Source organism: Mus musculus, chromosome 3, assembly GCF_000001635.26.
Source record: "Mus musculus strain C57BL/6J chromosome 3, GRCm38.p6 C57BL/6J".
Taxonomy (NCBI): domain Eukaryota; kingdom Metazoa; phylum Chordata; class Mammalia; order Rodentia; family Muridae; genus Mus; species Mus musculus.
The window spans coordinates 37,017,715-37,042,579 of record NC_000069.6 but is presented as its reverse complement, the minus strand read 5'-3'; the positions used below and the strand labels follow the sequence as shown (position 1 = coordinate 37,042,579).

At 36.3% G+C, this 24,865-nt stretch overlaps 1 protein-coding gene across 16 annotated transcripts in view; it reads right to left on the bottom strand.

The window, feature by feature from the left end:
- 4932438A13Rik (RIKEN cDNA 4932438A13 gene) overlaps window positions 1-24,865 on the bottom strand; it is a 189,971-nt gene that overhangs the window by 10,454 nt on the left and 154,652 nt on the right. For 5 of the 16 annotated variants that reach the window (XM_006535446.4, XM_006535455.4, XM_006535450.4 and 2 more), the window contains 18 exons: window positions 21,024-21,133; window positions 20,106-20,196; window positions 19,548-19,610; window positions 16,237-16,490; window positions 14,325-14,540; window positions 12,499-12,679; window positions 11,832-12,033; window positions 10,054-10,215; window positions 9,179-9,318; window positions 7,826-8,027; window positions 6,603-6,803; window positions 5,744-5,923; window positions 3,918-4,055; window positions 3,043-3,300; window positions 2,109-2,259; window positions 1,421-1,578; window positions 1,100-1,292; window positions 659-876 (listed from right to left, as the gene is read on the bottom strand). In XM_006535446.4, the coding sequence (XP_006535509.1) occupies window positions 659-876; window positions 1,100-1,292; window positions 1,421-1,578; window positions 2,109-2,259; window positions 3,043-3,300; window positions 3,918-4,055; window positions 5,744-5,923; window positions 6,603-6,803; window positions 7,826-8,027; window positions 9,179-9,318; window positions 10,054-10,215; window positions 11,832-12,033; window positions 12,499-12,679; window positions 14,325-14,540; window positions 16,237-16,490; window positions 19,548-19,610; window positions 20,106-20,196; window positions 21,024-21,133 (3,118 nt within the window). The remainder of the gene's footprint in view (window positions 1-658; window positions 877-1,099; window positions 1,293-1,420; window positions 1,579-2,108; window positions 2,260-3,042; window positions 3,301-3,917; window positions 4,056-5,743; window positions 5,924-6,602; window positions 6,804-7,825; window positions 8,028-9,178; window positions 9,319-10,053; window positions 10,216-11,831; window positions 12,034-12,498; window positions 12,680-14,324; window positions 14,541-16,236; window positions 16,491-19,547; window positions 19,611-20,105; window positions 20,197-21,023; window positions 21,134-24,865) is intronic. The other 11 variants (XM_006535451.4, XM_017319537.2, NM_172679.2 and 8 more) reach the window with 7 other exon arrangements.

Below are 24,865 nucleotides of genomic sequence, written 5' to 3'. Positions count from 1 at the left end.
GCCCTTTGCCCAGAACTTTCCCAACATGCAGTCTCATATCTTTCATCAAATGACTCATTTCTACTAAAATGTCACTTCAGACAAGGCTTTCCTGATCATCTTTTCTGAAATAGCCATCATTTCACTTTAACCTTCTCTATATCCTTCCCATGCTTTGTGTTTTACATAAGCACTTCTATCTACCTGAAACCATGACTTTTATATATTTAATTATAGTCTCCATCTCCTATTTGAATGTAAGGTTCATGAGTTAGTGATGGCATATCTTGCAACTCTTGTGCCTAGAGAAGTATGAAAGCATGTAGTTGTTGCTCAATAAATACACGCTAATTTCTTAATTACTAAGTGAAAGATGATAACCTGCCTAATACTAGGTTAACAGACAGACTCAGTTATTCTGCGTCCTCGGCCCATGTCACATATCAGATTTTAACTTTGTCACGGAGTAGATATGCTGCAGCTAAGCTGTGGTGGAGGATAAAAAGTAATACCTTCCCAAAGAGCAGCTGACACCATTACTAGGAACACAGTCAGTTTTCTGCTGAGTGGACGGGATGGAGAGCCCACAGGATACTTTCTAAGTACAGCATACAAATGTGTTACTTAAGAATATAACATATAGGGAAGACAAAAAATATACCAACGCTCTAAATCTTACATTGTTCTTGTGAATTCTTTTCCAGGTTGTTGGTCATTGTCTTGGGCGGCAGATAAGGAACAGGTCCCCAGGTTGACAGAGCTCGCTTACTAGTATCAAACTGTTGTGTGAAAAACTCTTGGAGCTTCATTCCTATTTTTATCAAGTCTGGTGTAGTTGATCTTGATATCATTACTTGAAAAATATCCCATTTCAAATCTCCATGCACAAAAATCTCACTAAAGCATGAAATACAATTTATATAATAAATTTCAGAGATGATATAAATAAAGCAAAAGTAATTATCCTCCCCTGCCCAGCCTTTTTCATTTGTATTAGTTGTATAATATAAAAATTAGTCTGTAGAAAAATACTGAACTAATTCTCCTGCCCCTGAATGTTAAAAAAAAATGTTAACAGCAGTCACACAAAGTTTTTAGAAGGGGACATTCTAATACATACCTTTTATCAGTCATGCTTGAATCCAAGGCGTTATACAAATTTACTTTCCATTCATCCTGAAGCTTAAGATCAGCATTACTGAAGATACCCATGAGGATGCTTGAGCCCATATAATCAACTCGAGACTCAGTAGAACCCATAGTAATCTGTATTTTGTGATTTGGTTGCTGATTTGGATGTTCAGAAATATGAGCTAAAATAAAATCAATAATCACTTTCCAAATATTCACGGAAAAACTTATCAAATTCAACTTTCTAAAGCTCTTTTCTTCAAACATAATGTTTGAAAATAAGCTGTGTAGTTGTTAAATTCCAACATACCGACCATCTCCAAAGCATTGACATCAATGGTCCCACCAACTACTCCTCCTTTGGAATCTAACTGTGACCTTCCCAGACCAACAGACATGCTAATCTCTCGATCACGGTTGCTTCCTACAGAAAGCCGGCCTTGGCTTTTCAAACCACTAGTTGTCCAACTAAAAAGAAGGAAAAGATTGTTAGATATGTGGCTGGTAATATCATGAATTAAAACCAGTGGCAAAATCAGATTATGCACAGATCTGATTTTATAATTAAATACTTCCTTTTTTTTTTTGAGTCAGGTTTTCACTGTGTTGTTGAAGCTGGTCTTGAATAATGGAACTGAAATGACCCTATCTCAGCTTTTTGAGTGCTGGGATGATTGGCATGCACCCGACACACCCAGCTCAACATAGCTGAACTAAATACTATGTGGTTGATGTTTGAATATTAAAACTAATGAAGCTTTATAGCTAGAAAAGTATCCTATTTTCTGATAATTCTCCATTGGGAATGTATTTCATGTTGTTTGTATTATAGTGTCCAAACAATTAATCCATTTTTAGATTAAAAAGTTTAAAACTTTTCACCTATTTAACTGTCTCAAAATATTACTGCATTTAAAAGGGTTTGAACTGCTTTACAACACTGCAAGGAACATTTAAAGTGCTATTAGATAAGACATATTTTTCTCTGAATAGCTTACGTTGTATTTCCCATGACATTGCTCATATTCATTTGGACGTTTAATTGTTTAAGGTTGATAGCGAACACAACAAGTGTCTCCCACGGAGTCCCTTGCTGGCTTGCTGCTTTGTTTGATTTGTTAACAGGAGTTGATGTTTTTGAAATTGAATCTAAAGTCAGAAAAAAAAAACCAAATGCACATTTATTCACTTAAAACAGAGCTTATTACAAAGTAAAACCCACTAGTTTCTATAATCTAAAGGTAGACATGATATTGTTGTATGAGACCAAATGTTTAATAATCACATTGCTTCTAAAACAGGTGAGATGAGGGGGCTTTGGTGCACATGAGATACAGATGCACAGATAATTCATCACTCCAGGATTTTCTTCATAAAAGCCAAAAGCCAAAATGTTTCAGTCAAACAGAAGCCTCAAAGACAGAAACCATTCAGAAATGCAGGCATTGGCTGGGTGGCTGGCATTCATCTAATGGACTCTGAGCAGACCAAGTACTGACCTTGCTCATTGTACTTTGGTCTTGGTTGTGCCAAGAACTATATCATTCATTTTGATATATCCAGGCATTAGCACAAGGACAACACTAGCATGCAAGAGGTGGAAAAAAAAGACTAAATAAACAAACAATTGAATCAATATAAAGACTTTGTTTCTTCAATACTGAACCATCTTTTGGTACATTCACAACATTGTTAGAATGTTTCTAAAAGCAGCTATTCTTACAGAGTACATTGACAATATGGCAACTCTTCACTTCCTACCCTTTGTGAAGTTACTAGACAGCCACAGAGCTCTTCTGTAGGTAGTACCTGGAAGTGTTTGGTACTTACTGGTTTCTTTTCCTCAAGAATCCATCTCTAGTAATTGGGGAGAAACCTGAGTAAGATTTTTATCTTAGGAACACTGGAGGCATACTGGCCAACAAAAGTTACCTCTTCGAGGGACTGAAGAGTCTGAAACACTCCTTGATCTTATGGAAGCTGGGGACTTGAGGCTCTGTGCTGCTGTCCCTGGTGACATGGTATTGTTGGTCATGTGCTCATTGAACACATTGGGTGACTGCGGCATATGGGTGAAGGAGGCTGACTGGCTTGGCTGATCCCAGGTCCTGCAGTATGCTTTCCTTGATGATTCGGGAGAAAGGTGCTGGCTCACTCCTTCAATGGAATCAGGAGTCCCTGGACCAGATGCTAGTACAACAGTAGAAGACAAAGTAAAAGTCACAGATAAGAACATTAAGTGATAAAAGTTCTTTCACCCAGACACTATTTCTAACTACATTGTCTATTCCTTTCACAAATGGCAGTATTTGCAAAGAACAATCCAGCATCTTATTTAATCCTGGCAGAAAGTACATTACTGGAGAGAGAACAAACCCACTCAAGATTTTTTACATTTTCCACTGTATCAACTGTACTATTCCTATCCACAACCTCTTCAGCTTGTCATAACAGTATCTAAGATCAAGAGATGGAGGCAAAAACAGTACGATGTCTTCAGTATTTTCATTTTTCCATGCTTTAATTAACTATTAATTAACCATAGATACTTGCACCTCCATATTTACAAGGGTTATCGAGTAAATTATTATAGAATAAAATGTTAGTAGGTAATCTTCAAGAGGGTAAGGTATTTGTCTGTTTGGTATGCTGAGTGCTTGCCATTAGAGGGACTCAACAGACATTCTTTTGAACAAATGAATGAATCACATGGTATAGATTAACAAAAATTGTGTTACTAATCATGGATCTTGTTTTCTTTAACCCAAATGAAAAGAAATCTAATTATGGTTACATAACACACTTACTTGGCAAGTTTACAGTTTGGTCTCCAAGGAACAGGCGCCTTGCAATACTTCTCCTATACCAGGCTCTTGGAAATGCAAGGATTTCACTGAGTCGGCGCATATCGTACTTAAATGAAGCAGACCCTATATCACAAACAGCTGATGCAGAAATAGTTTGTTAGAGCTTAGAACAGACTTCTAAAACTTTTAACACCAGATAAAATACCAGGATACATTGCATTTTATCTTTCTTCAAAAGAAAAAGAGTGCATTGCGAAATCATTAGCTCTGTGTCCTTTCTTCGGGAGATGGCAAGTTAGGGCTCTATTATTGTTCTGCCACAGAAAGGTGCTAGAGATTAGCTATAAAGCAAGCTTTTAGTATAACATAGGGCTCATCGAATATGGGGAATAGGTTAAGATTATGAGCTGGAATATGAACTTGCACAAAGGGAACTGCAAACCAAACAGCTGTGTGCAAAGGAGCACTTAGTTCCCTTTTTGTCCAGGGCAGACATTTTCACAAGAAAAGCACCCTTATGGTTCTCCTCAGGGGCTCAGCTTTGGCACCTTTTCCTTTCTGCCCCCTTTCTCTTCTGTTCCTCTCCCGCAGCTTCTTCATGCTAGAGACTCTGAGCACATACAGACAGGCCTGGTGACCAGCTGATCCACTGATAGATCTATAAGCACTTTTAGATTGTTTTATAGTTATGTAAGTTAATGGTTTCAACCATTCCCCTCCAGGTCATTTAAGTTCACAGCCACCCTTTGTCCTCTACTGCTCCTTGTGCAACTTCAGGACTTTCTTCTCTCAGTTTGAAGCTGTTCCCCCCTTTCTCTTTTTACTGTTGCATCAGATTTTCACTCACTTCTGCTGATTAAACAGCATCCTCAAGCATCTTTTCCTCCCATGGCTTGCGGTACTACTGACTCTCTCTAAAGCACCAATCTGAAGCATCATCCCAGTCCTTTAGCCAATCCTTTAATGGCTTCTCACCACCTAAAGAATAAATATCTGATCCCTCAGTGCAATCTGACTCCACAGTCAGCTACTGGTAAATTTCATCACCTTTACCTTTAGCCAGGACTTCTCCCTCTTGCCCCATCTACTCTGTACAACTGTTTGATTAAACCTCATGATTCAGCCATAGTAGCCAAAGATGCTCCAAAGATATCCCTTTTCAATACCGCTGATTCGAAATATCATGTTGCTACTTTCAAGGGTATTTTCCTGACATCAATATGTGTTATTATTTTTGTTCACATGTAAGACCTGCATTACATCTGTTCACACTAGTAACCTAGCATAGTATCTGGCAAAAGTTTACGATAAAATATAGACTAAAAGTGTTTGCTAAATGGTTATCACCTTAAGGGAAAATACTGTATTAGTGAGATTATTGTTGTAAACATTTTCACTTAGTACCCTAAATTCCCAAGATGGTTATATTCACTTAATTTTAAGTACTCAAGTTACAATGCAAAGACCTACTAGTACAAAGTAGGACTTATTATTAAAGCTACTCATCCCATTTTTAGTGATGTAAACATCTACAAGCTGATACACATAAAAAGTCATAAATTTTAGGAACTCATAACCAAGAAGAAGGAAAATAAAAAAATAAGAATTTTTTGTTCTTTAATTTGGTATTTTTTACCCTTGGATATGTCTACCTAGAAAGCATTCTAACACTAACAGCCTGAGTTGAGAGTCTTTGTAGGCTAGGCTGAACTTCTTACCTTTATCACTAAGCTTAATGTTTATGTATACTTAATATTTAAGCACTATTAAAAATAGAGTTCATTGTTTAAAATGATATTTTAATTAAAAACTATAAAAGAGAATACCAGATATATTGATTAATGTAGTGTCCATTTTGCTTGTAGACTTGCTTACAGATTGACTTTCAAAAAATGAGGCGCCTCCTGAGCGCCTTATCCGAGACAAGCTCACTTTTACAAACTCGAGGTTTATACTTAGTGAGTCTTTTCGACCAGTGACTGAAGTGGGTTCTTCATCCACATTCCCTGAGAAAAACAAAACAAGAAAAATGCCCATATGTATGCACATGTACATACAGATGTATGCATATGCACACAACTGGTTAAAGAAGATTATCCAATATACTGTAACATGCCACCAATTAACAGGAGTTAAATTAGTGAAAATTTAGACAGAATAATCTAAGAAGCATTTGCATTTCTCACAGAGTTTAGACAGGTTGAAGCCCATATACATGACAAGCTCATTCCAATAACAAAAGGTAGTATTTACTTATATGACTGTAAGAAATATTCACTAATGAGACCTGAACTTTGAAATGCAGATTTAGTTTTACTAAATAACAGTTTAATGATCTCATTTAAAATTACTAAGCATAACCTACATACTTTAAAAATTTTACTTTTTATGGACTATAATTTTATACATGATTTGATAATATTTTAATGAATTTGATTTAATAATTTAAGAAAACTCTTCTATATTATACTATACATATCATTTAATAAGCATTCTTCAATTTTAAATTCTTGTATCATCAGTTTATCCGAATTTGTTTCATAGTTTTACTTATAAAACAGGGGTAAGATAGGTATTATCAAAAGGGAAAAATACAAGTTTCTCATGTTGGCTTATAGCCACAGTCATGTGGTCTAAGAAAAGAAAGCTTAAAAAATTAACAAAGATGCCTACGAGCAAATATACCTAGTCCTCCTGATCCAGATGTGAGACCAGAAACAGTGGATTTCTGCTTCCCAGCACCGTAGGGGTGAAACACATACAGGGAGAAGTCAGACATGCATGCAGTGAAGCTCAGGCCCGATGAGCTGCTGCTGGACCCAGTCAGATCCGACTGGCTGCTGCTGTGTCGACTTCGGCCAAGTGGGCTGCCTAATCCTGAAGAGCCTGTAAATGAGACATTCCAGCATCATCAGCCACAGAGAAGTCTCCAAGGACAAACATGCTCTCTCTCAAAAGCCAAACATAAGGCTATTTGGTAAAATTTTGAATTCAAGTTAACTGTACAAAAAATCAGGACCTAAGCCTGAGTGACACCTTCCAAATCTGAAGGATGATTTCCCATTAACAGTTTTCATGCTTCTCTGGAACTGGTGTTTCGGAGTTCATTCACATATTTTGCTTTAATGTGTTCCACTTGGCCATTCTAACATTTTAAATCAAATTATTCTTTCTAGAAAGAAGGGTCTTCAGATTGGCCAGATATCTGCATACTGCTCCTGCTTTCCCCACTATCTTCCAGTTAGAGATTCTCAGTTGTGAAATCCAATACTGAAAGGCATCTGCTGCCCTTGCTAAGAACTGCTGTTTACACAAGTCTACTGTCACTCCCCACTCAAACTAGCCAACACTGCGCTCTCACTTAAATTTGTATTTCTATATGATTTGTAGCACAGAGCTTTCAGTGAGGAAGAAGTGCTAGAAATCAAGAAATCCTCAACTGTACTTTATAATCAAACCTTTAACGAAACAAAGGAGGTAGACAGCAAAATTTACCATTTAAAAATACAAGTGCTACTTGGCAAAATTTGATAAGGACAGATCTTCATAAAAGCATATCTTTTATTTCCAGTTGCAAAACTCTTTGTTCCTAAAATGTATAATCCAATGTGACACAAACATTCAAAAGTACATGGATGCATGAACTATTAGTTATTATAGTGCTTCTAGTGGCATGCAAGCTGAAGCTGTAATGCTATCTAATTACTGCTGAGGTAAACATATAAATTAAAGAGGACTCATATTCTACTAACATGAAATATACTTACAACTTTGGTCTGCTATAGATTTTTTTCTTACAAATGTCACGATTTTTAATATCCTGCTTTTCTAAAACTATTTAAAATATAGATGAATAACCATTAAGAACAGTACTTGGCCTTGCACCAGGTGGCTTAACATCTCTATACCTGGCATTCCAGCTTTGCTAGCAGAGGTCTTTGCTCCAGTCTGAGGAGCATTACTGCCAGGGGACACGGTCTCTGCAGGGTATGTAGTCCCCAAAGTTTCCAGTTCTCCTCGGTTTGAAGAAAATACCAAGTCCAGAGATGGTAGCTTCAGCATGCATTCTACTCTTGATACTGGCAAACAGCTAAATTTGATCTGTGAGGGCTAAAGTGTAGAAAGGAGGGGGAAAAAGATTTTAAGAACTTAATAGTTAAAAGAAATATGTAATTTTTTAACATACACAACTAAATATGTTTAATCATCTGACACTTAAAAGAAATTATATTTAATGCCACAACTCATAAAAAGAGAAGGATGACATAGAACCAAAGTGTATGAACAGGAAGGAACAATCTTTATGAAGCTAAATATTATAGTATAGGGCTCACTTGCTGTAAGGGGTGGTAGGGGAGGAACATTATTGCAAGTTCAAGGCCAACTTAGGGTATATGCCACCCTGGGCTACAGAGTGTGAGATATTGTCTACAACAAAGTATTTGAACATCCACTGACATTTGGATAATTCAGAACCTTAAACATATTTATGTCCATACTATTTTTCGTTAAGGGTCAGATCTTTTAAAGGAGGTACTCACATGTTAAAACACTAAGTACTGCTGTGTTAGTAACAAAAGTTTTTATAAACTCTTAAGTACTTAGTATATTTTCATCAGACTTTTAACATAAGCTAGTACAAAACTCCAGCGTCTCAGACTAATGATCTTCTGGACAAACTGTTACTGTAGAAAATTGCTGCACTAAATGATACCAGCACTTTTCTTATTTTTACAGACTGATTTAAACATTTTATCTGACTGGTAATCTGAACTTAAATTTTGGATACAGTCATCTTTCTAATCCTCTTTAACAAATGGATTAAGTCAAAGGACAATATATATTCCTAAAAGTGCATTGATAAGATTGAATTAAATAACAAAATATTTTAAAATTATACAACTTTTACACAAACTCCTTAAAAGATACTATTGTATCTTAATTATATGGTAAATCCATCCAGAAAGTGTAATGGTGAGAGTAAATGGTACCATACTAATAAAAAGATAAAATGCTTTCAAAAGGTTTAAACTTAAATATTTTAATTTTGTTTCATAAAAGATTAGAAACCCAAAATGGAAACTGATCAGAATAGTAAATTCATTCAAATTTTTACATATACTTCTCAGGACTTAGCAAACTTCTAAGCCATTGTAGAGATATCAAACATTCATGAGATTATGATTCAGAAGAATCTGAAAGGAAATAATGCTAAAATTTAAAATAAAATATTTCCTTTATGAAGTAACAACACTCCTCACCTGAACTCGCACATAAACCACAACGTCTACAGGGAAGGAAGAGTATGCAGATGTTGAAGATGACACTAGGGATGTTGTTGATTCTTCCATAGGATCTGGGATGTCAAAATGTCCCATATCTTCATCTTGTGAGCTGACTGCTGTTAAAATATTTAGTTTCAAGTTTTATATCAAGGGCAAATCACGGGAAAATCCTTATTCCTAACTAGTATTGATATACGATGCATCAATAACAGAAACTTGCTTTCAAGTCTGTCAGGCTACATATCCTTACCTACTCAAATCTCATGTTCATTTCCCCAAATTCAATCTTCCCACCACAGCACACACTATACACAGAAAACAGCACTTATGCCATGCCCACAAACAGAGTCCAGCACAAGAAACACATTAATATAGGACATACAATCACTAGTGCTGTCACTATCAAGCTGTAACCTTGAAAAGTAATATGGCTTTACCACAGCTTGGATTCTCTACCTCCGAGTAAGACTGAAATGACCTCCCTGGTTCTTCTCCAGTTTTGTTTTGTTTTTTTAAATTTTATTTTATTTTTAATTTTTTTTTTACATTCCATATTCTACTCCTCGCCCCTCCCATCCACCTTCCAACTACTCCACATCCTACACCTCTTTTTTACCGCACCCAGTCTCCACGTGGATGCACCCACCCCCCACCCCACCTGACCTCTAAACTCCCTGGGGCCTCCAGTCTTTTGAGGGTTAGGTTCATCATCTCTGAATGAACACAGACCTGGAAGTCCTGTGCTGTATGTGCGTTGGGGGTTTCATAGAATATATAACAACGTGTAATAGCACTGAGAAACTCTATGAAATAAGATCTAAAGTCAGAATGCATATGTGGAGAGTACTGACCTGTATAATTCCTTTCGATTGGTGTAATTGGGATAGTTTCCAGAGCCTTTTCAAGAAAGTCCAATAGACAAGGACTAATAACCATTTCTTCTGGTAATGACTGCAGTGCTACCCAGGCATAGAGCTTGGCAGTTTTTACTCCTCCACTTCCTTTTCCTTTAGCTAGAATATTGATAAATGTGATGTACTGAATGGAACACAATAAAATGTCCCAACAAAATATGACCAGTTAATGAGAAGTTAGAATTGTATGACAACTTAATTAAGTGAAGTACTTTATCTAAGACTACAAGAGAAAAGAGTAAAAATAGGATAGAAATGATACATAAATGTTAGACTAAATATTATTAATGTTTGTAATACTATGCTTATTCTTACTTGTGCTTGGTCACACACTATGTTCCAAATTATCAACTTTACACTTGTTTGGCTGGTACTAGTCCATTTGTTCACTTAAAAAGATAGAAACTCTCAACTAATATGAATTAGTGGAAAGTGAAGGGAAGGTATCACAGCTTTTGGATTTCTTATGTTTAATATGTTCATACAATAGTGCTTTACATAGGAGACCATGACTCATTCATTCTTCCTAGTCAAGTACTTATGCTTCATAAAATGCATTAAAGTACCCAACAAAGTCATTGCTAACTTTGTTTTCAATCTCCAATTTGAAAATTAGTTGTATAAATATAGGAAAGTGCCCCAAATCTATACTCCCTAACTTTCTCCATTTATACAATGGAATACTAGTATGTGCCTCATTCTTAATGGATCTACCTATACTATGTCAATTGAAAAGCGGTAAGCACTAGCTAGGCATTCTTGTCATAATTCTTTACTGACTACTTTAAAAGGCTTATATAGCATGGGAAATTTCTAAACAAAACATCTTCAATAATTCTTGCTTAGTTCTTACAATCCCTATGTTAGACGCGCGTGTGTGCGCGTGTGCGTGTGTGTGCATGTGTGTGTGCGTGTGTGTGCGTGTGTGTGTGTGTGTGCGTGTGTGTAGCGTATCATGCATGTGCTGAGATATGCATTTCCCAGATGCTTTCCAAGAACCCTTGCTGGCTTTCAATGGCCTGTATAATCAGTAAGAAACTCTAAATGTAGTAATCTGTGACTTTTAAAGCTAAGGTATTAAGCTTTGCAGGTTTTGCTTTTCTTTTCATCATTCCACCCAAAGGATGTTAACTGTCATGTCATAAAAATATTCCCAACTCAGTGGTGATATCCACATGGGGTGGAATTAGGGCACCAGTAAGCCATTCACATGACTAGAACATGATGGAAGATCTTTCTAGTACAGTCAAGTATTCAAGTGACCTAGCCAGCATCTTAGCTTTAATCTAGAAACTCTTCTTGGTGTTTTTGTTTAACATTTGTTTGTTCATTTTTCAATAGGCAATGTGATTAAGGCTGTAAGTTTTGGATAATAGTTTAGGTCACAACAAATAATAACTGCAGATAATACCAGTGTGCTCATATATGTGTAAATTTGATCCCTAGCTGATCATAGCTCCCAAACTTAAACCACATGAACTACCCTCTGGCAAATATACATTGTTCTAAAAATGTGGTTTATTTATTAAGAACATGCTAACATAATAAAAATATAAGAAAGAATCTAAAGTAGTCCTATACGTTCACATATGGATTTTATATAGTCATTATTGACAATGCTTTCTTAAACAGAGAAATTAAAGAATCTCAACAGAGAAAGCAAAATAAGAAAATTAAAAAAACATGACAGAAATACAGTGTAGCCTCTTAAATACCTGAAGGAATAGGTGGGGGTTGGGGAGGAAGTAAGGTGTTAGTCTTGCTCTGCACAGTGCAAGGTAAAGGAGAAGGAGAAGGAGATGCTGCGCTATCTTTCATACCATACAGCTTGGACTCTTTGGAGAGGGTTCTAGGCAAGGACGATCCTCTGGAGGCGTTAGGTGATTCAGTCTTTAGTGTCTTAGAATTGTAATGCAGCTGTATTAAAGAAAAATCAAAATAAAAATTTTGCAGATGAGGAAATACCATGAAACAGAAGATGTGGCTGGGAGGACTACTGGCTTGGAAGCCTGAAGGAAGACTCAGCTTCTGCTTGTAAGTCAGCTGTGAGGGGCTGAGAAGTACTTAACTTCTTCATTCTTAAAATTAAAGAGCTTAATCCAAATTGTCTTTAAAGTATTTTAAGCGTAATGGTCTAAAATTCAATAATTTTAGAAATTAAAAAATACATTATTGCTTATTGAAATTATAGATGGAAAGGTTTAGCAAGCCTACTGTGAATAAACGGTGAGGCACAATTTAGATATTCTTATATTCAGACTATGACTATATTAGATTAAGTCAGAAAATTTTATCTTTTACAAAGTAAGCAAAAGAAAATTATCTAGTAGAAAATAAACTGTTAATATTTTAGTCTCTTATTCTATACAATTCAGTTTTTACCTTGACATCAACTCCTGGAATGTAAAATACTGTTGTTTCTAAGTCACTGGGCTTTGTCTGTAGAGAGGATGGCACTTTCTTGCCAGTCATTAAATGGGTAGTTGAAGCATAATTCGTTTGAAATTTTTTCTTTTTTGAAGGAGAATCTTGATCTAAACTCCTAGAACTTCTATCATAACTCCTATAGGAAAAAAAAGGGGGGGGTGAATTTAAAAATCAAATTCAAAATATTTTAAAAAGAAATCATTTAAGAAAAGGACAGAACTTCTAGTTAGACTGGTTAATGTCTGAAAGGAATGATAATAATGTTATATGCCTTAAAACTAGCTATCTCTATTTATTGGTGTGAATTTTCCTTCCTTCCTTCCTTCCTTCCTTCCTTCCTTCCTTCCTTCCTTCCTTCCTTCCTTCCTTCCTTCCTTCCTTCCTTCCTTCCCCTGCCTCTGCCTTCTGAATGCTGGAAGTACAAGTGTGCCATGCACAGTTGCTTTACTCCTTCCTAAGTTCATACCTGCATCACTTAAACATAATAGGATGAACCAAGTACAGGCAAACATAGCAGTCTGTTATCATTCAATTAAAACAGTCTACCAGCCATTCTTTAGGCACCATTATTACTCTTATAAGATACTATACTTGTCTAAAGTATTTTTTATTCTCTCATTTTATAAAAATTTCATTTACTGATCATTAAAATACTTCATTTTAGACATATAAAAATAAAGGGAATGAGATAGGAAATCTTCAATATCTGTTTCAACAGTTGTTACATTCTGCTATTCTTATCTACATTTCTATCCTTTCACTCACTAGGAACTGTCATTTACTTTCATAAGCAATTTTTTTGACCAGAAAAGAAGGAAAAAAGGAGAAGAAATATTCAAAGAAAGAGCTGAGGAAATGGCTCAGGCAGGACTGCATTTCCAATAGCAACCATGAGAACCTGAGTTTGAGATACACAGCCTTGGAAAATAAATCATGGTGACACACACTCGTAATCCTAGTACTGGGTGGGTCTAAATAGGAAGACACTTCATGCTCTCTGGTCAGCCACCTTGCCTAGGAGGTGAGCTCTAAGATGCAGAAAACACAGTGGACATCATCTGAGAGTCAATAACCCAGGTTGATTCTGATCTCCATACACAAAAGCACACACATGCATTTACACTAGAGCATACACATGACACATACCCACACCCCTCAAATAAGCAAAATCTAATGTTAAATCTGTTTATGTCATCACAATTTCCATTTAGCTAGGCCCTATTTGTGTTCAATTTAGGCAGGTCTTATTTGTGTTCAATCTAGGTAGACCCTATTTGCATAACTGCTTCCAGTCTTTCTTTGTAAACATATCAAAATTCCTAATCAAGAGTCCTGCATTATCCTCAAAACAGAATCTTTTCAATCAATACAAAGAAAGAAATTTGGGTTTGTTCAAAGAATTCCAAAGGATTCTTATATCTTTGTGTCTGCATGCCCGTGCATGCGTGCATGCATGTGTGTGTGTACGTACATACTACTACTGGGGATTAAATCCTGTGCTTATACAATATATACACAATCTACCAATGAGCTAAAATACCTGGTCTATAGATCTATTTTAATTAACAATTTTACCAGATTCTAAATCAGCTATCTGCTTCTAATTGCCATAAAAGATATATTTATTTTAACAAACTGTGTTATGCAAATGAATACTGTAACTTCAACTAGTTACTTTTAAATTTTGCGGTGTTGGATGGGGAACATTTGTGATAAATCATGATATATGGACAGTGTTTCTAACTAATGAACCCCATATAACTTTTCCAGCTGTCTCTTACCTTCTTAAACTTATGTCATCATGCTCCTGCAGAAGGGTAGTGGGGTGAAGGACACATTTTCCACTGTCAATTTCAACTCGTATATCAAGCTCAAAGTCAATATTTCTCTCAGTAGCTGTGCCACTAAGACTTCGATTGACTGGGGTTGTAGGCCAGCGTTCAGTAAGTAGCTGATGAACAGCAGCAAAGCCTGTTGCTTTCTTCCGAGAGGTATGTCTGCAGAAAACAAGGAATTACTCATTATAGTAAATTGAAGTCTGCTTAGTGAACTATTTCCCAGTGTTATATGAATAAGTCTTTAAAGAAATTTTCTTAATTTATAAGCTCATAGAAAATACTCAAACAGCTTTCCTCTTTGAAAGTCAAAAATCACAGAAGCAAAGAAAGGAATGGTGTAGGTACTGTAAGGAACTGCCAACAAACACCATTAAGTCTCATTTACTCAGGACAGGCTCTAGAAAACCTGTTGTGCCACCCTGGCCACAGAGGATGGTGCTGCACTACCCATTCAGACAGCCCAGGAAGGGCACATCTCATGCTCAATGTTCTTCACAAAAGAAAACATAAAAATGACCAAGCTGGACACTTGGAAAAGATCACAGATTCCGACATTCTGTCCAGTGGAAGCAATTGTTTGACTCTGAGGGCTACTGTTAAAAAAGAATACACTTGCTGGAGAAATGGCTCAGCAGTTAAAAGCACTGATTACTTTTCCAGAGGACCTAGGTTCAATTCCCAGAACCTACATGACAGCTCACAACCATAAGAAATTCTAGTTCCAGAGATCCACACCAACTTCTAGACCCTGCAGAAGTGCACACACACTCAGACACTTAGAAAAGGAAGGGTAATTTACGCTGACAGAATTGAGAAGATTACAAACAATAAATGCTAAACACTGGTGCTGGAAGACAAACATTTTGAGAATTCTATACTCAATGCTATAATTAAATGAGCACATAAAAGTTACTCCATATTTTGAAACCTTTAAGATTTGAATTTTAATTTTTCTTTGAAAGTTATCTGAAGCTATATTCCAGTAAGTAAAGGAATAGGCCAAATATGCTAATATGAAAGGTTCCAAAGCAATTTGTTGTACTCTGCAGAAAGGGTGCAGGAACCCTCTGAGCACAGTAAGAGCCTGAGATGGCAACAGTGGAAACTCTCAATCTTACTGCCACAGTTGCAATGGATCAGGCTTTAGAAGCAGGTAAATTTGAAAGGTCCTTCTAGCTCCTCACGAGGGCACATTTCTCAGTAAGACTTCATGTATATGTAGATAGATAGAGCTACCTATCTATCCATCTGCCTTTTATTTCATTAACACTCTATTCTCATTTCTTCCAAGAACGACTTAAAATCCCCATTCACTGATACACACTTCCCTCTACTATTCCTATTTCCTCAACTGTATGATATCTTTCAGTGTCTCCTATTATTTTTATTAAGCCCAGGAGGAATATTGTTCTTTCCTATATCATAGCCTATAACCATATCTCTATTTTTGTTTTATTGACAAGTATTATCATGGAGAAATAATTAGAGCAATATAAATAAACCTATTTATATTTAGAAGAAAACAGCACCATATAAAGTTAAATCACATTAGAAATTATGGCTAGGTATAGTATTACTTACAGATTAACACTTTTTCTGCTAATTTATTATTGTTATTATTATGATTTTATATTTAAAACAGCGCCACATGTTGCCCAGGCTGGAGTAGAGCCTGCCATGTAGTTCAGGAGAACCTTAAACTCCTAATCCTCCTGCCTCCATCTCTGAACTGCTGGGGTGATAGGAATGGGACGTCATGCTTAGCTTGTTAAATATGAGGCTGGATAATATACCTTAGACTCACTTCTAGATTCTGACTTACCACCTAAAGATCTTACAGTAAATGGCTACTCACGAGGGTTTCCTGTAAATATAGAATCTTTCCCTCTCACGGTCTTCATCCTTTTCATCCTTCTCAGAGTCTTCACTGGTAGAAGACAGACTGTCGTCCCTTCGGCCATCTTCTGACTGGAAAGGAACACTTGGTGAAAAGCCGCCTGTGGTTTTGGGAGAGCTGAACACTGAACACGATCCTTCACTATTTGATGAATAATGCGATGGACCTTCAATTGTTACTGACAAAAGATCCAGTTCTGTCTCCTCTGGAAACTGATTACAAAAAAAATATATATATAAATCAGGTTGTTTTTCAAGTTCTCTCTCAATTAAAAAGAGAAAAACTAAAAATATGAAAGATGTACATCTAAACATTTTAGAAGCTCTGAGTTGATTTCCTCACTGTGAACTGAAAGGAAGGTCAGACTCTTGAACATATGAAATGGCATACCAAGGAAGGAAACGGTCAAACCACAGTAAGGTACCACTGACACGCGAAAAAAAAATCACAGTGAAATTTTACTTTATAGGAACATAAAGCATCATATTTTATTAGTACACACAAAGCGGAAGCAGATTACGTGTAAAGAAACAAATATAAATCAGAATGGAAGAACAATTCATGATGAATACAGTGACTGTTAGTAAAGATATTTTTTAGAGGAAGTTTTGTGGACAAATCTTTAAAACTGAACTTTCATGGACTGACAAAAGACATGTGAACAGTTGAGTAATAAAACATGTATCTATTATTCAAACTTAACCATGCTGTATTTTAAGTAAATAACTGGGGGCTGCAGTTCCTTTTCCTTCCTTCCTTTTCTTTTTTTAGTTTTTCAAGACAGGGTTTCCTTGAGTAGTCCTGGCTGTCCAGGAACTAACTCTGTAGATCCTATTGGCCTCAAACTCAAGCAAATCTTCTTGCTTCTGCCTCCTAAGTGTTGGGATTAAAGGTGTGTGCCACCACTGATGGACAAGCCAGTTTTGAAGTGTGCAAAACTTGCTATGAACTGATCTCAGTTTCCCAGATAAACAGTGATGCTCCAGTGTCATCTGAAAATGAGTAGCCCTGATAGAATGCAGTTGGCAAGATAATTTAATCTATTACTAATAAGTAGTAGATGTTACTGTGAGATTCATGGTAAAACAAACATTTATAGAAATCAGGTATTTTTTTCCCTTAAAATGATAAATGAGCAAATGAATAGATTTTTTTCAGAACATCTTTCAAATTTTAAAGTTGGTAAATTTTTGTAAAAGTAATCTCTTTGCTTGATATTTATTTTATATGAAATCATATATCCATAATCTATTTTCCAACTGCCAAGTTTAATATCTAACCTCATGTTATCTAACTTAAGTGTTTTTAAATAAAAAGGAATATACTATGATTTAAAAATAGGACTAGAATTATTTTCAAATATGCATACTTTTAATTAATTAATTAGTTAATTAATTAATTAATTAATTATGTATGTATGTATGTATGTGTGGAGGGGCAGAGTGCATACATGTACCAAAATGTACTTGTGGAGGTCAGAAAACAGTTTGAGCTAGCTGGTTTTCTCCTATGTGGATCCTAAGGATTAAAATAAGTTGACAAGCTTGGTAGCAAGCACCCTTACTGAAATATCTCTCTGGCTCACCAAAAATTGGTACCAGTAAGAATGCTCTGATTATAACTACAGATGTAAAGTACTGGTAGAACACTTGTTTGGTATGTGCGAGGCCTTGGATTCAATCCTCAGTACCACAAAAAAAACCCAAAAAACCCAAACCCAAAAAGTCATTTAACTAGAAAATCCATTTAAATTTTAAATCCATTTAAAATTCATATACATGATTTATTTTCAAGGTTTTTTTTTTTTGAAAAATGGTAAATCTTTGTCAAACTTAGTATATCACTCATTTTTTTTTAAAAATTTTTATGTGTATGTGCCTGAGCATACATATTACGCGTAACACATGTGTGCAGGAGCCTACAGAGGTTAGAAGAAGATAGCAGATTCTCTGGAAGTGGAGTTATATATGGTAATGAGGCACCATGTGGGTGCTGGGAAGACTCAGGCCTTCCCCAAGAGCAGCAAGCGCTCTTAACTGCTGAGCCATGTCTCCAGGCCCTGTATTACATTCTAATTGCTTTGAGATCAAATACAGTTTGAGTAAACACAGTGCAACTGTGGGATGTATAATGAGACTTAAGTCTGAAAGAATAAAGACAATGAAACATATTTGGAATGATTGCCAGTTTTCTTTTCCTTTTCCTTTTTTGTTTTTTAACTATAATGCAAAAGAAAATTTCTAGGCAAGATTAGATGTCTGGTGCTATGTGTAGAATATATACATATACACATACCTATATTAATAGTTTATATGTTTAGTTTAATAATACATTCAGGGTAAAATCTAGCTTAAAATGTTAATTGTACTAATAAGTATTATGCAGCACATTTTCATACTGTTCAGAACATAACAATTTTTAAATGGATCTTTTTAGTTTTATTTTTTGGTGCTAGAGATCAAAATTAGGGTTTTATGCATGATAGCAATATCCTTAGTACTGCTTTGATTTAGAGATAAGTTTTTCAGGTTGAGAATGAGCTTAGTGGCACGTGACTATAATCTCAGCCTTGGGAGGCAGAGGCAGGAGGATCAGGAATTAAGGCACTCTTCAGCGACACAGTGGGTTTAAAGCCAGCCTAGGCCACATGAAAACATGCCTGGAAAAAACTGAAAATAAAAGGTTGGGTTCACACTTCTTTTTGCCTCGTCTGTCAAGTAGCTGGAATTACAGGCATATGCCATCAGATTCAGTTCTGAATGTAATATGTAATGAACACTAATGTACTACAGTGACTTAAAAGAATTAGTAGTCAATTATCAATCAGTTTGTTGTTTGGAGTTAGATTTGACTTGTATTTAAAGCAATTAACAAAGATGTTGATTTTAAAATGGTTTACTCCATAGTTAAATGTAAGGGAAAGAGATTGATTTCAGGATCAAAAAGAGATTGATTTTAGGATCAACAAATCAATAGTAAATGATTTAGTAAACTGCAGTTTTAGAGTTTAAATTTGGCTTAGTTGATTTTATAAGCTGATTAAAATTCCTCACATTTGAAGGTCAAAGTAAAATTAAGCTACATGTAAATATAAAACCCAAATGGGGTATTATAAAATACACATTAAAATATAATTCCAATAAACTTAAATATTTATATAAAGTATTTCTGAGGTCTCAGTTTAGCTTGAAAAGAAGACATTTTTAAAGCAAAATTTCAGGGCAGTTTATTAGTTTTAAAGACAAATTTTGTGTTGTTTTCATAAGTACCTGAAAGTACCCTTCCCCTGGAGATCTGGACTGTGGTGAACTTCCCCACACTGTGTTTTTCAACTTAATTAAAATAATAAGAAAAGAAAATAAAATGTGAAAAATAAAGACAATGCGAACAATCCACAAATAAACATTTTAACATAAATTTTAACATGCTGTATTGTGCAGCTCTGAAGCTGACCTTCCTTATGCCTTCTACTATTTATATCCCATGCACACTAACACATAAACAAATATTTATTTCACAGTAACAACTGCTTAGAGGACAGTTTAACATGGGTCCTTACTAACAAAAACTGTCTAACAAAAAACCAAACCCAATCCCGTCTAAGAGCATGCAGGTATGGGATCGTCACTGTGCATATACTTGGCCATGTGCATGCAATGGAGCTCTTATGGGCTGCACCTGCTTGCTGGAAGTGCAGATACTTCAGCTGTTGCAACCTGTCATTGCAGGTGATCTACCTTTAAAATTATAATATTGCAAGTCTGTAATTTTTAAAAAATACTTAGCACTTAGCAACACAAATTTCTAACAAGTGCTGTCTTTCTTACTGTATCCTGGATGTTGAAGGTTACTCTGGGTCCAGGAGATGCTGCATCCACACGGATTTCTGGGAGCTCATCAGTTTCTCCTATTCGAGAACTATAAGTAAAATAAAGCAGTTATGATATAAGCATAAATATGCAACAAAAATAAAGTACAAAACCCCAATATGGTCACTATAAAAAAATCTTGGCTTTATATGTCTTATTAATGACATTAACATTCTATTTCTAACTATTAACCTTATCAAATAACTGAAATTTTGGCATTCCATGTATTAACCTTCAACATCTGTAGAAAAGTCTTGTCTCAATTAACTTCCAATTTTCTAAAATTAAACCTATAAAAAAGAGTTATGCTTTTTCATTTTTGGGGAGATAGGTTTCTCATGTATCCCAGGCCATCCTTGAATCCACTATGTAGCTGAGACAGAGAATGCTCTTGAGTTCTGATCCCCTTATCTATCCTAAGAGCTAGCTAGCATTACAGGTATGCACCACCCAATTTGTGTGGTAGGAGGAATTAAAGCCAGGGCTTCATACATGCCAGGCAAAAACACTCTACCAACCACTCTAGAACCCACCTCAGGAATTCATACATGTTATTTTTATAGTGCTGACTTAATATTCAAATATTAAAAATTTAATGTGTACCATCATCTTTCCTATTTAATTACCTAGAAAAAAACAACAGTATTCAAATTTTCATTTTTTCATATAGTCTGTAAGGTTATACATAAAGCATACCTAAATAAAATTGCCTTACTAAAATATTCTTACTACACTGAGGAATGAAGGTTTGAGCTTTTATTAAACCAATGATGTTTACAGAAAGTAACTAGCGATTTCTATTTTACTAATAAGGGTGATTTCTATATTATCAAAAAAAGTATTGAATCTTGGTTGATTGGTTAAAATATGTATTACCTTGCTCTTTCCATTCTCTTAAGAGGTGGTCTTCCAGAAGCTGAAATGCTCTTCGATCGGCTGTAACTTGGTTTGTAACCTAAACCCCACTTATCCTTGAGGGAAGCAGCCTAATAAAATGGTAGAGGAAAAACAAAGTGACTCAAGGCAATTGTATACTGATGTGGGGGAAACCTGCCTCAGTGGCATAACGCGCAAGTGACACATAGCACTCAGAGACTACTTCTGACATGCTTCCAGACACTCAGAGACCCCAGACACCACTAAGAGGAACAAGTAAGTGGGGGAGAAATGGAAGAGAAAGAGAAACAGAAGGATGGGAGCACAATGAAGAGAGGCAGAACTGGAGACTTGAGGATAGTGAGGAACAGCTTGATGTGAATGCCAGGATCCATGATGACACCTGGAACCACAGTGGGGCCCTGGTCTGTGCTCCCATTGAGGGTCCGTAGCCCTGTAATAGCAGGAGTCTGTTACCACCAAAGGCCAGTTGTAAGTCCCTGGACTGGACTATAGCCTGAGCCTGGGGACATGTTAATGTAGAACTTGTCCCACCCCCTCACTTAGGCACCACGGGAGATCTGGCCCTGGGAGCTTGAGAGCAGGAGGGCTGACCCTGCCCCTAGCCCAGCTGAAATTCTTGGGAGAACAGGCACCACACCTTGTGGGAGTTGCTGGTGAGCCAGCTCTGAAGATATGAGCATGAGAAAGTTGCCCCTACCACTTGTCTCCTATACAATGGTGTGGGGAAGGGAGAGATACCTTTCTCCACGCTTGCCCCTCACCACCTGCAGCAGGCAGGACACCTAGCCCCATGGTCACACGAACAGGAGAGCTGTCCCTGCCCCTCACTAGGTGCAGCACTTAAGAGAAGACCCTGCGGGTTTGAGCATGGGAATGAGAAAGCTGGATTTGCAACTTGTCTGCTGTGTAGGAGCATGGGTAAGGGTAAGAGAGATCCTACTACCTTCTACCCTCATCCTTCGCCACCTATGGCAGGCAGGACAGCTTGCCCTGGGCTCAGGAGAGTGGGAAAATGGGCCATGTTCCTTACCAACTGCAACACTGTGAAGAGGACGCCCTACACCCTGCCTGGCAAGGGTAGAGCTGGCCCTGGTTGAGGGGGTTCCTGGTGAGCTGTCCCTGAGGGCATGAGAACATGACCATGTGGAAATGAGCAGCTCAGATATCTCTCAGGACCAGATCCAGGGCTTTATATATTAACATAACTAAGAGAAAAGGAAGAGAAGAGAAGAAAAGAAAATCAAGTATAGTTGTATGGAGTATGGCCAAATTTTAGTATGTGCAAGTCTCTTATTTAAAATGTGTTAGTACCAGAATTTAGACTAAATTAAAAAAATAAAAATAAAATTTAAAAGAGATAATTAGGTCATGGAAAAAACTAAAATGGTTTAGTACTCGTATACAACCAACACATAGTTTCTAGCATAGTCTGAATGTCTAGATTACTTAAAATCCCTAGTATGATCATAAACACGAGGTAAAGTTATTACAGCATGTTGTTTGGGGGTAACAAAAAAAAGTATGTACATGTTCAGTACAGAAGCAATTTTAAAAAATTTTATTTTGCAATTATCTTTATTTATTCATTTTAAAAAATATTTTTGATCTGTTGCTATCTTAGCTCAGGATTGCGGAACCCACAAATACAGACTAACAGCTGCACTGTTTTACATGTGGCTTATCCTTAACAGAAACCAAATGGACAGAGCCCAACCTGATCTGGGTGATATTGTCATTTTTCCTTAATATCTCAACATCAATGGACTCAATTCCCCAAAAAGACATAGATTAACAGAATGGATACATAAACAGGACCCAGAATTTTGCTGCATACAGGAAGCACACCTCAGTGACAAAGACAGACACTACCTCAGAATAAAAGGTTGGAAAATAATTTTCCAAGCAAATGGTCCCAAGAAACAAGCTGGATTAGCCATTCTAATATCAAATAAAATCTACTTTCAACCAAAAGTTATCAAAAAAGTTAAGGAAGGACACTTGATACTGGTCAAAGGAAAAAATCTACCAAGATGAACTCTCAATTCTGAACATCTATGCTCCAAATGCAAGGGCACCCACATTCATAAACGAAACTTTACTAAGGCTCAAACCACATATCACATCCCACACAATAATAGTGGGAGACACTTCAATACCCCATTCTCGGCAATGGACAAATTATGGAGACAGAAACTAAACACAGACACAGTGAAACTAACAGAATGAACCAAACGGATCTAACACATTTATAGAACATTTCATCTAAAAGCAAAAGAATATACCTTCTTCTCAGCACCTCATGGTCCCTTGTCCAAAACTGACCATGTAATTGGTCACAAAACAGGCCTCAACACATACAAGAAGATTGAAATAATCCTATTCACCCTGTCAGATCACCATGGACTAAGGCTTGTCTTAAATTCCAACAAAAACAACGGAAAACACACATACACAAGGACACTGAACAACACTCTACTCAATGATAACTTGGTCAAGAAAAAAAGAAAGAAATTAAAGACTTTTTAAAATTTAATGAAAATGAAGACACATCATACCAAAACACAATACCTATGGACACAATAAAAGCACAGTAAAAGCAGTGGTTAGGAGGAAAACTCATAGCTCTAAGTGCCTCCAAAAAGAAACTAGAGAGAGCTTACACTAGTAGCTTGACAGTACACGTGAAAGCTCTAGAAGAAAAAGAAGCAAATACACCCAAGAGAAGTAGACAGCAGGAAACAATCAAACTCAGGGCTGAAATCAACTGAATAGAAACAAAGAGAACTATACAAAGAATCAACAAAACCAGAAGCTGGTTCTTTGAAAAAATCAACAAGATAACATAAACCCTTAGCCAGATTAACCAAAGGGCACAGAGATAGTACCCAAATTAATGAAGTCAGAAATGAAAAGGGAGACATAACAAAGGAAACCGTGAAAATTCAAAAAGCCATCAGATCCTACAAAAGCTTATATTCAAGAAAATTGGAAAATCTGGATGAAATGGACAATTTTCTAGACATATACAAGGATGCCAAGTTAAAACAGGATCGGATAAACCATCTAAACAGTCCCATAACCCCTAAAGAAATAGAAGCAGTCATTAATAGACTCCCAACCAAAAAAAATCCCCCCAAAAACAACCAACAAACCAACAAACCAACCAACCAAACAAACAAACAAACAAAATAAAACCAAACACCCAGGACCAGATGGTTTATTGGAGAATTCTATCAGACCTCTAAAGAAGACCTAATGCCAATACCCTTCAAAATATTCTACAAAATAGAAACAGAAGGTATTTTACCCAATTCATTTTATGAAGTCACAATTACACTTACACCTAAACCACACAAAGACCCAACAAAGAAAGAGAACTTGAGACCAATCTTCCTTATGAATACTGATGCAAAAATACTCAATAAAATTCTTGCCAACCAAATACAAGAACACATCAAAATGATCATTCACCACAATCAAGTATGCTTCATCCCAGGGATGCAGGGATTGTTCAATATATGGAAATCCATCAATGTAATTCACTACATAAACAAATTCAAAGAAAAAAACCACATGATCATGTCATTAGATGCTGAAAAGCATTTGACAAAATTCAGCATCCCTTCATGTTAAAAGTCTTGGAAAGATCAGGAATTCAAGGCCCTAAACACAGTAAAAGCAATATACAGCAAACCAGTAGTCAACATCAGACTGAATGGAGAGAAACTTGAAGCAATCCCACTAAAATCAGGGACTAGACAAGGCTGCCCATTCTCTCCCTATCTATTCACTACAGTTCTTGAAGTTCTAGCTAGAGC